Here is a 13404-nt window from a genome sequence, read left to right as displayed (position 1 = left end):
CCATCCGGCCCAAACTGGCACCCAACAGGCCAATAGGCTCCCAGCTGGGCCAAATCGTGGAGAGAAGCTACGGACACTGCCGAACAAATGGAATCGCCAGGTGAAGTTCGAAGCAAGTTCCAGAAGCTGGTTTTGTGGAGTTTGAGAAGCCCAGAGAGCTTCAGAACAGGCCCTTAGTCCCACCTAGCCACGGTGAGGGCCAGAACTTGGTCGTCTTCCCATCTCCAATAGTGATGGAAGTGTAGAACAGGTTCATGTCTTTGTCATCCCAAGGTGTACCTAGCCCGATCCAAGTCCGGTCTAGGTCCTTCCACTCCCCCAAGGCCAGCGCAACCTGAGGGCACAGGAGAATTTGTCCAAGTCAAGGATGCCTAGATCACCCAGGGACGTTGGCCTGCACCTAATTTCCCATTTCACTTTGCATTTTCCTCCATTTACCTTGTCCGTTTCAGCCCACAGGAAAGCTCTCTCGATCTTAGTGATGTCAAGCAAAACACCTTTCTTCATATGCAGAGGGATGAGGCGGTGAATCGCTTGGGAGGTGAGAATAGACTTGACATAGGTATTTCGTCCGACCGTAGTGATGTTCGCCCTTGTACCTGAATTTTTTCATATGTGTCAGCTACACGAGTATGCCTTAGATCTGAAAGAAGAATTCAAAGCGAAGGGGATGACTTGCATCACCTGGGCGTTACTTAATTAAACCCAATCAGATGTGCCCGAAGATTTAGTAGTGTCTCGTCGTCGCTGCCCCTAGTTTCATGCTTCTATTATGTTGGCTAGAGGAGTGGGAGTTAAGAAACACAACACAACCAGGATTTGAGTATCATTAAGAAACACGGCACAACCAGGGTTTGAGTATCTTGTCAATGGCAAACATCTGGTCGTTTTCCTAGTTGCCGTAGCCAGTCAGCTCCGGTGTGACCTTTAGCTTGAGGCTGGGATAGCCGTCCCTGGCACGACACTTCTGAGGTGCTCCAACGCCCGGCTCCCATGGAACTCCAATGTGGGGACCTGACCCATAATAGCATCTTTCTTTTTTTCCTTTTTTGCGAAAACATAATAGCATCTTTGAGAAAGCATTTGATAGTTGCACGTAATAAATGAAGCAAGCATGAAGGGCTAATATCACGCACTAGTGAAGCATGTAGGGGGAGGGGGGGACAGTGGGGGCCTTGTTTACCTAACAGCAATGGGCTGGACGCCTTCGGCCGCAGTAAAGAACTGGCCGAGGCACGCGAAGATTGTCCGCAGCGTCTCACATGTGGCCCATTAGATTTACCCGTAGATCCTCTAATCCAGCGACCCGTCGTGACTACTGCTCATGGTTGGAACTTGAGGCGATTGCCTCCTTCGTGCAACCTCGGATCACACCAAATTAAACTCTAAAAATCAAGAAGAAATCTTGAAACAAAAAATTCAGCCCTCAGAAGCATATGAACAAACAAACAAACAGGTAAAAGGCACGCACTTATAAAACGGGAAAATTTTGCCAAATTAGATTAGTATAAGCATCAAACGTGGAAAAACTTGACCATAGAATCAATTAGTACACGCCGTTGCTAAGCATATGAATCAATTAGAGAGAGATGTACGCTCAGATTTGAACCAAAGTTTCAGTGGGGTCTTGTAACACTCTAAAACTCTATTCTCATTTAATAGATGAGACAAATCTTTTGTCTCCGTTTTGATTAAAAAAATGTTCCTGAGCCACAGATCAGAATCGTAGGGTTCATATACGCCCGTATTTGCTTTTCCACTGCACGAACCCTGTCTTCAATATCAGGTGCAGGTGAGCTCGGGCACGTGGCACCAGAACGCCCCGGCCCCTCTTACTGTTCTTTGCTTAACGAGCTCCTGTATAAACCTAACTAGCCCTAGATTAATGCTGTAGTTGATTAACAAGCTCCTGTACAACTGATGTGTCAAAGTGTTTGATGTCCAATTGAAGAGAAAGGCGGTGGAATATCCGCATAGAACTTGAGAGCTATCACAACAACTATATATGACACCTAAATATGTGTTCATCTCTGCAAAATTACATGAGTAACTAGTTCGTGCTGTTCATACATTAAACTTAGTGAAGTTATATATATCCGATACGCCTTGGGGAGACCACAGGTGAGCCACTAAAGATACAACTTTCATCACCACAATGTGAAGCATATAATCGGTAAGTTGTTAGTAAGCTCCAGGATGGCAAAGCCTGCTTCATATGCTAAGAAACTCGATGTCCTCCTCGGCAAGGAACGTCTTCCCTCTGTTAGGATTGTTGGCTCTCCGCTGGGACGGTGGAGGGCCTCGCTGCATAAACAGCATGTCAGCAAACATAGGATGACCGCGTGTGGTTAAGTTGTTAACAGCATGAAAAATACCTTCCGCAAAACAAATGCGAGGTAGAGATAGGATGCCTCCCACTCATCTTGTGACAGCGTGCCTACGTAACTCGAATACGTCAAGGTAATGAAATGATATTTATAGACAGCAGCGAATTCAGTAGGTAGCCTACTTACTTTGGCCCGATCGTCCATCACCGAGAGGCCCCAGCCTTCGCATGAGATCAGCAAACTCTGGCCTTTGCACATAATCGTGTACAAATTCATGGAAGTTCTTCATTAGAACCAGCTCTAAATCATACTGCAAAAGATGCACAATTTTTTGGCCATAGCCTTAGCATCTGTCTGAGAGCAAATTTGTAAAAGAAAACAAACGATAACAAAAAATAGGGTAGCAAAAATTTAGACAAAATATTGAAATGAACTAGTTTGAAATGAGGAAACAAAAGCACAGGTTGCGATAGTATACTGGGCAATAGATTAGTTGCATACCTCCTCTGCCAGTAGTTTGAAGAGATGGAATGGAACAACCCACTCCGGGCAATCAACTGCGTCCTGCATGTTGCCCAAGAGTTTGTTACTGAACAAGTTTTCGTAATTAATGAATGGAAAATTAAATAAAGACAACGAGTGAAAAGCAGGAAGCTAGGTACTACGTCATATAGGGCAATAAACACCCAAACAAGTTGTAACAAGACATGTATATGTAAATTGTCAAAGAAAAAGAAGACATGTATATGTAAGATAAGGGCAATACAAAGGATGTAAGCTTCATACTATTCACAAAGAATGTCTAGAATACGGAAGAACAGAAGACTGCAGCAAACAACATGTAACCTACAGGAGTGCAGAGTTTGTGGCAAACAGATAGTACTATGTAAATCACTAGAGTTACTTTCAGAGCTGCAGCAACTGAAGCTGAATAAGGGCACATAATATATATTTAGTTAAGCATTAGAAAGGGTAGTGTGCATACAAATTCACAAGAGGGCAACTTAATCAAAAAAATACCCAGACAAATCCATTTTTTCCTCTGTTACAATTTGGGTAAACACTCGAATATGAACATCAGTATTCATCTTGAAAAACTAAAAGAGGCCACCGATACAAGGCTCAAGTTATTAGAAAGTTAATCGTGTTGTCACCTCTAAATGAAACTTGTACTTGATACCAAAAGGCCTGGATGCCGGGAATTTCTACACCATTGTGAAAACAACAAAAATGATCAGTCAGTAATGAAAACTAGCATATAAGAAGTTATTACAAACAAACATAATTACCTTTTCTGTGTACTCTTCACCAAAGGTAATACAGTAAACACTGTTCCCAAACTCCATCCCTTCAGCTGAGGATATAAATTTGTATCACATCTTGTGACAAGTACAGTCTAATTTGACGAGATCAAGCAAATTACAGTTGAAGATAGTGACATACATTCTCTTAGTCTTTTAATAATGACATTAGCATCAGGCATCGTTCCAATGAACGTGCCTCCAGGACGAAGCAATGCAGATATATTTGCGAGGGCTTGTCTTGCACGTGCTTCAGTTGACCATGAGTAGTGCATTGCAAACTGAAATACATAGAAAAGACCATCAGAATAGGAAGTATAAACCTCATAATCATATACATTTATCATCCAGACATTCTAAATCTCCTGATGGTACATTACATATTAAAAGTAGATTAAAGATCAGCGTACTTAATTTATTTGCTGGACATAGCAATGATACTTAAGTTTCAACATCTTCCAGGAAAAAATTGTTTGAATGATAATTGTCAATAATGATTGTAATATTTAACAGCAGGTATATATTCACAAAAGGTTTCTAAAATTCAAAGTTGCTTTGACAAGTGGGAAATAATAGATGATTGAACTGACCAATAATAACAACGAACTATGAAAATTAAAGGTCGCCCTTCAAAATATAAAGCTAGGTCACTCACCTGGCAGCTGCATATGTCAAATGGAGCATCCTCACGTAGATACTCATCCAGACGAGTCTGCAGAAACATGAAAGCGGAAGCATTGTGATGCACTTTATAATTCTTGATGAGCACCACAATAATAGACTGATAAACATATGGGGTAAGGTAAAAAGTATATTCTTCCTGGTGATGTGAAAGTATAAGCAGAATCACCTACTAGTTAATGACAAATGTATGTATACGTTGGCATGAGTGTTATGGAAGGATCCATTTCTTGCATATAATTTGGTTTCAACTACAGAAAAATGTTCAATACTTGAAACAAGCTGTGGCACTATGTCTGCTTCCACGCACAGAGCACACCACCACTTTAGGTTTGGTTCTTATGGTAAATTGTACTATTATTTATTAATACTTCTACCTCATAACAGTCGGCACAAATAAGCCGTGCAGGAAAACTGAACTTCTTCCTTCGTTGTTGATCCGAGTCGCCGTTATAACGGGTCATGCAATCTTTTATCTGCAAGTGTAAAGCTCCAACACATCAAAGGAGATTATAAACTTAAAGTGATCTGTCGCGCGTAGTTGAGAACTACAATAGGTAGTGAGGAAATCAAAAGCGAATACACAAGTTCTATGGTCCAGGACCGCTGATAAGTCTGAAGGTTTTACCAAGGACACTGATAAAAATAAGTGAAATAAAGATTGAATATATAGGTTACCACTACCTTGAGATAAGTTTAAATGCTCAAACGATTGCAGTACAGGTTACAAAATAATATCTGCCAAACAGCAGCAATGTACAAATCTGCCCTATACAGAAAAGCAACTGATAGGCATAAATGCCAAAGCATTACAGAGATGGAAAAACCTAACTCACGAACAACAAATTGCATTAACTTATATATTTTTGTATATGCGGGAGCAGCGTTTTGGCTCCCGGGTGAACAGTACCCCAAAAAATAGTAAATATTTTCAAAAAAAATTGTAGATGATCGTGTTGGTGTCGCAAGCATGCTTGGCAATTTTCATGTGGAATGGAGGAGCGGTGTTTCGTCGGTGAAAAAAACAAAATTGGGGTGACATTTTGTCTTCGATCTTTTTTTTTGCGCAGGCTAAAATGGTTAACCTTTTTGCCTCAAAATTTACAGGTAGCATTTGTATGTGACAAAGATCACAAAAAAATAGTCTCAATTTTTTTGACATTTGAAAAAAAAAAATTGGCCCCGGGAGCCAAATTGAATTTCCATGTATATGCATATAATATAGATTTATCATGTGATGGGAAACTAACCGAGCCTTCTGCAATATCAACCCCTACATAATAGCCAACCTTGGCCTTATCCCACTTTATCAAATCACCTCCCTGCATTAACACTCATGAAGAATCAATAATTGTCAGGACTACCTCGGAACTACAAAAAACTCTTCTTCTTATCCTAATTAACACTCGCAAAGCACCCCTTACCTTGCCACAAGCAAGATCTAGAACGCAGTCTCCTGGACGTGCATACAGTTGAACCAGGACGCTCTTTATCTGCCAAAGGTGAGATTGGAAGATTAGCATGGCTTCTTACTGGTTTCACCCAACATCGTAGAGGTGACATTTTCTCAAGGGTTTTAGGGGATGAATGGATGGGTAGCAAGCAAAGTAGTTACCCAGTTGTTGAGCTTCTTGAGGTGGATGATGGGGCTGTTCTCACGCTCCTCAAGCGTCTGATTCGACCGGGCGCTGTAGTGGTCCGCCACCCGCTGCGCACTGATCCGTTCCTCCGAGTACCCTTCTTGCTCCCCATAGTCGCCGCCTACACAAAGAGCAAACACTAGTTAGCTACCCTTCGCACGGTATTGGGGGTTAGCAGCAACTAGATTGGGTCTAGTGACAGAAGGCAGGGAATAGATACCTGCACCAAACTGGCGCTTTTGGGAGGAGGAAGGCTCGTCCTCGCGGGGTCGCTTGTTCATCACGCCGGCGATTGCAGCCTTGGCCTTCGTTCTGGGTGGTGGTTTATAATTAAATAACTATATAGATACCACTGTTGCATACAAATTTGAACAAGACAAATTGTTGTATTCATTCATGATTTGAATACATCACTGTTATATTCATGAAGACTAGCTATCACTGCTGTATTCGTGATTTGAATGCCACACACATGCAACAAAATCCATCAACATAATTTCGGACAGCAGCAGCATATACCAACATGGATTGCAAGCGCACACATGGCACAAAAATCTTCAACATCAATTCGCACGGGGGCATATAGCAACATATCCAGCCAACAAACATGATTGGATATCACGGGCTCGTCAAGAATTCGGGCAGCTTATCGGGTAATGGGTGTGCGCATATATACCTTGAAGGGAGGGGGTCTTGCTGACGGCTGATGCTTCTCTTCCCGATCCGCCGCCGCTGCACTTCCCGGATCCCCCGCCCCCGCTTCCCCACTGGCCTGCTACCGCCGCCGCGGTGTTGCGCCGCTTGCCCGCTCGTGCCAGCCGCGGATTCTCGAGGGCAGGGGAGTGTGGCGGCTGCGTCGAGGAGCAGAGAGGGCAGGGCGTGGCGGCTGGGCGCGTGTCGGAGCGTGCGGGGCCGATGACGGTTTAGGTCGAGGTTTTTTTTTTTGAACAGAAGGTCGAGGTGAGGGAACGGGTTCCGCTCGGTGAGATTTTGGGAAAATATTAACTGGCGATCGTCAGCCAGGAGAGATTTCGCAGCGAGTCCCCCGTCTTCGGTCGGATTCATCTCCACGAATCCTGGCGCAGGATTCAGCTGGGCCACCCCCTCCCAAGCCCACGCAAAATCTTCTGAATAGTTATAGATAACTGGCCCAAATATCGGGTAAAACTGGCCCAGAACTCACGTTTAGCTGCCCCAAAGCCCATTGCTCCTCCAAGAATCAGGCCCCAGCTCAGCCAATGGCCACGTCGGATCCCCAGCGAACTGTATCGTCTATTCCTAAATACTACTTACAACCCACTATCTGTTTTTCCAAGCCATGCAACCATGCCACATAAGCAAGTCATGCATGCAAGTCATAAATTACAATTTTTTTCATTACACTATATGCATGCAATGCTGCCACATCATAAATTCATGCATGTTATTATTCAAAGTTTATTTTTTGCACTAGATTTTGTATTGACAATATATGTAGCATATTTATGCTGGGTGATTGTAACATACCTATATAGTTGTCCTTCACATTTTTGTTAGAAAAGATTTTTTTAACTGAAACTCAAGTTTATTACATTTTCCTTCCATTAGTTTTAGATGATTTTGTAGCAACTATTTATGCATTTATTTTTGGAACTTTTCCCACAGCAACGCGCTGGGCAGCATCTAGTTACAAAGTACTAGAGCCAGCCCATTGGCTAGCAGTGTACTCCTTGGCCTGGGCCACCTTGGTTGGAATCCCAGTCCTTCTATTTTCTTTCACCAGATGGCATTTTCTCTAGTGAAAAATCAACATGGCAGTTTATAAATTTTTGAACTATGTCACATGGCATTTTTTAATTTTTTATTATAAGAGATGGCATTTTTATTTACTTAAGAGATAAAGAGATGGCATTTTATTTACTTAAGAGATTAAGAGATGGCATTTTTACTATTAAGAGATGGCATTTTTATATTAAGAGTTGGTATTTTTATATTAAAATATAGCATTTATTATTATTAAGAGATGTCATTTTTCATTTAAGAGACGGCTTTTATATTTAGGATATGGAATTTTGTTTTTATGTCATTTTTTGTTTATTAAGGGATGACACTATTTTATCATGGCATTTTCTTTCTTTCTTTTTGTGTTCACATGGCACTTTCTTGTTCATGGCATTTTCATCCCAAGAATGGCAGTTTTAAAGTTTTAGAGCAATCTAATTAGTCGGATTGACATGGTTTGATGGCCAAGATTAATTTGATCTGTGCATTTGGATTTTTTATATTTATATTGGTATATATATATAATTCATACGCCAAATGTTACAGTTATTTTAGTTTTTTTTACCAACAAAGCATTGCTATCCTGTTTGCCATGAAAATTATCAAGGACGCTTGTTACACCAACAAGAACATCTACAACAATATCAATTTTTAAAAAATTTATTTACTACTTATTTTTTATTTTACTCATCATTTGGGAACATATGCGTCCCAGAGCCAAAACGACCATCCCATATTTTATTACTTTAATTGAATGATTGATTGTGAGAGTGCTACAATTGTGTAGTATACATTAACTAAGGGTGGATTATAATTTTCATTTTATGTTAAAACAAGTTATGTGTTTGTTTAAATATCAGCTATACTAATATATCCCAACAATTATGTAGAAGTTTTATGTGGATGAATATTTTAAGACTTAGGTGAAAGAGTGAGATAAAAAGAATAAGAAGAGGCAAACGTCTCAAAATTGGGGATGCCCAAGGCACCCCCGAAGAATTACTCCTATACAGGATGTTGTAGTACTTGCCTCCTGGGTGCTTCCTCGCTCGCGAGTGCCCTCGGCGCGCGCCTCGTGATGATGCCTACCTGTCGCCCTCCCCGCCATGTGATCTTTTGGGCACTCTAGATTGCGTCGATTTCCTTAGGGATCCATGGCGCGTGGGTCGCAAGCGCGCTCAATGTTGTAAACAGAATTTGTTGTTCAGGCGCGCAGGGTTTTGCGACCATCCACAAAACATGTTAATACCTGCATAAAACAATGTTTACAAAATCGATAACCGGTAACTGCTCAGTCCCCTACCCGCTGTATTACCTCCATCCGGGTTTATTAGTCCCCCTTGTATTTTGGGTCAAACTTTGGCATTTGATTTAACTATCAAAAATAAGTTATATACCACAAAAATAGCATCAATGGAAACCTCTTTCGAATATGAATCCAATAATCTAAGTTGTGTGGCATACAACTTACATTTTGTTGGTCAAATTTATGACCAAAATTGGGCACAAAATGCAAAGGGGATCAATAGACCCAGACGGATGTAGTAGGGGATTAAGAGGTGCTGACCAGTTAATTGTCCGATTAATTAGTTACTCGCTACTCGACTGAAAAAAAAACCTTAGTTGCGCGCTACTCAGCGAACCTCAAGAGGGAGTAGTTTTCTGGATAAGTCATGCCGCCCACTCGTTTGTCCTCATGATTCGCGCAGTAGTTCAATTCCGCATGAGGACATAGTAAAAATAAAATTCCTTAAAAAGTTTTAAGTTTCAATGATTAAACTTACGGTTTTTGCATTAAAAACTGCCAAATTTCAACCAGTTTCACAGATATAATTTTAAGCAATTTGTTCTGTCGGCCATAGACACAAAATAATTGATATTTATCGGTTGCTCATACTAAGTTTCAACATTGAAACTTAATTTTTTTAATCATCAAAATATATTCAAAGCGGATCTTATTTAAAAGCGCCGGCCACAAGAAACAGAAATATGAGAACATAACTTAATTTGTTATTTTGGTTTAAAGGATTTAAAACTATGAAAATCGGAAGCCAAAATAAAAAGCGGACACTACGGGCTTGCGTGCCACAAATCCTCTCAAGTTAGGGCAGCCGTTAACATAGACGGGAGACTAGAGCCATGACTTCTCATCGCATGTAAACAAAGAACACCTACCAGGAGATAGCAGTCGTGAAAGTGAAAGAACAAAGTAATCTTCGAGAGAGCGTGAGACCATTCTTCCGGCAAAGACAAAACGAGCGAGACCATACGATACAAACCAGCCTCCGTGTCAACTGCACGTCTACAAGAGTACGCCGGCCGCTCGACAATCGACAGGGACGCGGCTCGACTGGATAAACACCACCGGCCCTGTCGCGTAGATGCGAATAGACTACAGGCTACAGTAGTACAGCGCCACGCAAGAGCGCCGTGGTGGTAACTGGTATTAACTGGGAAGAGAAGGCCGGCCTCAGCTGCTCCGGGGATCGAGATGCCAGCATGCCAACCGGGGTAAAACTCTGGACGGCGACGTCTACCGGCCGCATGTGGCCGAGATCCGGAGCCCGGCCGGAGCGTGGCGACGAGCCGAGCTCACCGTCTACTCGGCCTCTTTCGCCCCGGAAGGCTGGACCGCGGGGAATCGGGGACGACGGGCATGGGCGCTCCCCCCACTTGGGTTGGAGGGCTCGACGTCGACGTCCCGAGTAATAGGCCCTCGTGCTGGTTTGGTATGCCAAATATCGTGTGGTGTCTCGTCGGAGGGTGTTTTTTTTTTTTTTTTTTTTTTTGCGGGGGATCTCGTCGGAGGGTGTTTGCCATTGCGTTTTGCCAGGATGGGGTTAGCTCACCGTCCCAAATATCATGCATGTATGTATGTCATTCGTACTATATGGACAATGATATATTATTGGGGCCAGGGAGGACCCTTCTAGGAGAAATGCGACTTGTTTGTTCTGATTTGGACATTGGACTGCGGTATCTGTAGGGTTGATGGATCATTTGCCAAACATGTCTGTATTTGCTTCTGTGTGCAACTCTGCCAAAATGCAGACAAAGAGACAAGAGAAGGTTAAACTAGACGTATGTCATTCGTATTTGTGCTTTCAGTGGGAGGAGACGTTCTCGTCGACGACGAGGCGCCTATGGTGACTTCGTAAATCTCAAGATCATATGCCGGCTCAGTCTCTGGGAGGTGCTCATAGGGGTAGGGTGTGCGTGTATGCGTTCATATGGGTGAGTGTATGCGCGTGTATATGAGCGCTTGTGTCTGTACTGATGCTAAAAAAAGAGATAGGTGACCACTGACCAGTCTGCGGACACGGTCATGGGAGACCGCCATCCAACCATAAACGCATACATTTCAAACCACATTTTAACTAACCGGGTGAAATTCATGCAAATCGGTCGATATTCATCAAAGTTCGAATAGAAAATAGCACAAATCATCCATACATACCATGTAAATTAAGTCTAGTACAACAATGTCTCTAACTCGACTAGATTTCGGATATCCAACAAGTTTCATCAATGGGTCATGTCATTCCACACATATTCCCCCTTCAGCTTCATCCAACAGTATGTGCACGTAAATGGCCGTCCCTCTGTCCTGTGGTACACCACGGCAACGCGTGTGGGCTACATATAATGTATAGACCAACATTGAGTGAATGAAACAATCAACGAGTTGAGCAAGAGGAAGTAAAACTTACGATCTCGCCCTCAACCGCATGCAATGGCCACCTTGCCTCGAGCTGACGAACCACGTCGCAAAACTTGGTGACGCTGATCTGGATAGCATGCCAGCGATACGACAACGACCTCACGTTGCATGGTTGAATGATGTACATGTCGTAGGATGCAATGTGCTTTCGTGCGTGAATTCTTTCATGCACTTGCTCCCAGAAGGGCTCCCCTCTGGTCCTGCCTATGAAATCCGCAGATACGGCCAGCCACGCATCGCACAACAACTCATCTTCCATGGTCGAGTAGCTCACCATCCTTTATACTCTAAAAAAGACATAGCATTTGAAAATAAGCTCAATGACATTTGACCGAACACCTACCGAGCGTGGTGTCCGCTATGGAGGTCGTCGACATGGGGCGGAGTCTACCTGGGTACAACGGCTCTAGGGTGGAAAGCTCAATCATACCGGCGAGCGGGCGCGTCGGTGTTGGTTGTGTTGGGGAACGCAGTAATTTAAAAAAATCCTACGCACACGCAAGATCATGGTGATGCATAGCAACGAGAGGGAAGAGTATCGTCCACGTACCCTCGTAGACCGTAAGGGGAAGCGTTATGAGAACGCGGTTGATGTAGTCGAACGTCTTCACGATCCAACCAATCCAAGTACCGAATGCACGGCACCTCCGAGTTCAGCACACGTTCAGCTCGATGACGTCCCACGAACTCCAATCCAACAGAGCTTCATGGGAGAGTTCCGTCAGCACGACGGCCTGTTGACGGTGATGATATTGCTACCGACGCAGGGCTTCGCCTAAGCACCCCTATGATATGATCGAGGTGGATTATGGTGGAGGGGGGCACCGCACACGGCTTAGGGATCAATGATCAACTTGTGTATCTTTGGGGTGCCCCCTACCCCCGTATATAAAGGGGGGAGGACAGGGCCGGCCAAGGGGAGAGGCACGCCCAAGGGGGGGCAATCCTACTCCAAGTAGGTTTGCCCCATCTTTCCTAGTCCTAGTAGGAGATGGGAAGGAAGGGGAGGAGAAGAAGAAGGAAAGGGGGGCCGCCCCCCTAGTTCAATTCGGGTTGGGCTAGGGGGGCCGCGCGCCCCTAGCTGGCCGCCTCTCCTCTTCCTCCACTTGGGCCCATAAGGCCCAATAACCCCCCGGGAGGTTCCGGTAACCTCCCGGTTCTTCGGTATTTATCTAATAACCCCCGGAACTCATCCGGTGTCCGAATATAACCTTCCAATATATCGATCTTTATGTCTCGACCATTTCGAGACTCCTCGTCATGTCTGTGATCATATCCGAGACTTCGAACTACCTTCGGTACATCAAAACACAAAACTCATAATACCGGTCATCACCAAACTTTAAGCGTGCTGACCCTACGAGTTCGAGAACTATGTAGACATGACCGAGACACATCTCCGGTCAATAGCCAATAGCGGAACCTGGATGTTCATATTGGCTCCCACATATTCTACGAAGATCTTTATCGGTCAAACCGCATAACACTATACGTTGTTCCCTTTGTCATTGGTATGTTACTTGCCCGAGATTCGATCGTCGGTATCTCAATACCTAGTTCAATCTCGTTACCGGCAAGTCTCTTTACTCGTTCCGTAATACATCATCCTGCAACTAACTCATTAGTTACAATGCTTGCAAGGCTTATAGTGATGTGCTTTACCGAGTGGTCCCAGAGATACCTCTCCGGCAATCTGAGTGACAAATCCTAATCTTGATCTATGCCAACTCAACAAGTACCATCAGAGACACCTGTAGATCACTTTTATAATCACCCAGTTACGTTGTGACGTTTGGTAGCACACAAAGTGTTCCTCCAGTAATCGGGAGTTGCATAATCTCAGTCATAGGAACATGTATAAGTCATGAAGAAAGCAATAGCAGAAAACTAAACGATCAAGTGCTAAGCTAACGGGATGGGTCAAGTCAATCACATCATTCTCCTAATGATGTGATCCCGTTAATCAAATGAAA

At 43.4% G+C, this 13404-nt stretch overlaps 1 protein-coding gene across 1 annotated transcript; it reads right to left on the bottom strand.

Annotated features, from left to right (window-relative positions):
• Nucleotides 1-1988: 1988 nt before the first annotated feature.
• LOC125514505 (mRNA cap guanine-N7 methyltransferase 1-like) lies at nt 1989-6926 on the bottom strand. Its single transcript, XM_048679846.1, has 14 exons — nt 6626-6926; nt 6170-6261; nt 5925-6070; nt 5734-5802; nt 5560-5631; nt 4687-4785; nt 4284-4340; nt 3771-3909; nt 3617-3681; nt 3482-3532; nt 2829-2891; nt 2514-2637; nt 2376-2437; nt 1989-2304 (listed from the first exon to the last, which is right to left on the bottom strand). Exons 2-14 carry the CDS (start codon nt 6228-6230, stop codon nt 2212-2214), a joined length of 1101 nt encoding a protein of 366 aa, XP_048535803.1. The 5' UTR covers nt 6231-6261; nt 6626-6926; the 3' UTR covers nt 1989-2211.
• Nucleotides 6927-13404: the final 6478 nt, after the last annotated feature.

This window comes from Triticum urartu, chromosome 6 (assembly GCF_003073215.2).
Source record: "Triticum urartu cultivar G1812 chromosome 6, Tu2.1, whole genome shotgun sequence".
In the NCBI taxonomy this organism is placed as follows: domain Eukaryota; kingdom Viridiplantae; phylum Streptophyta; class Magnoliopsida; order Poales; family Poaceae; genus Triticum; species Triticum urartu.
Note: the sequence above shows the minus strand (reverse complement) of the source record. Positions and strands in the feature narration are given on the sequence as shown.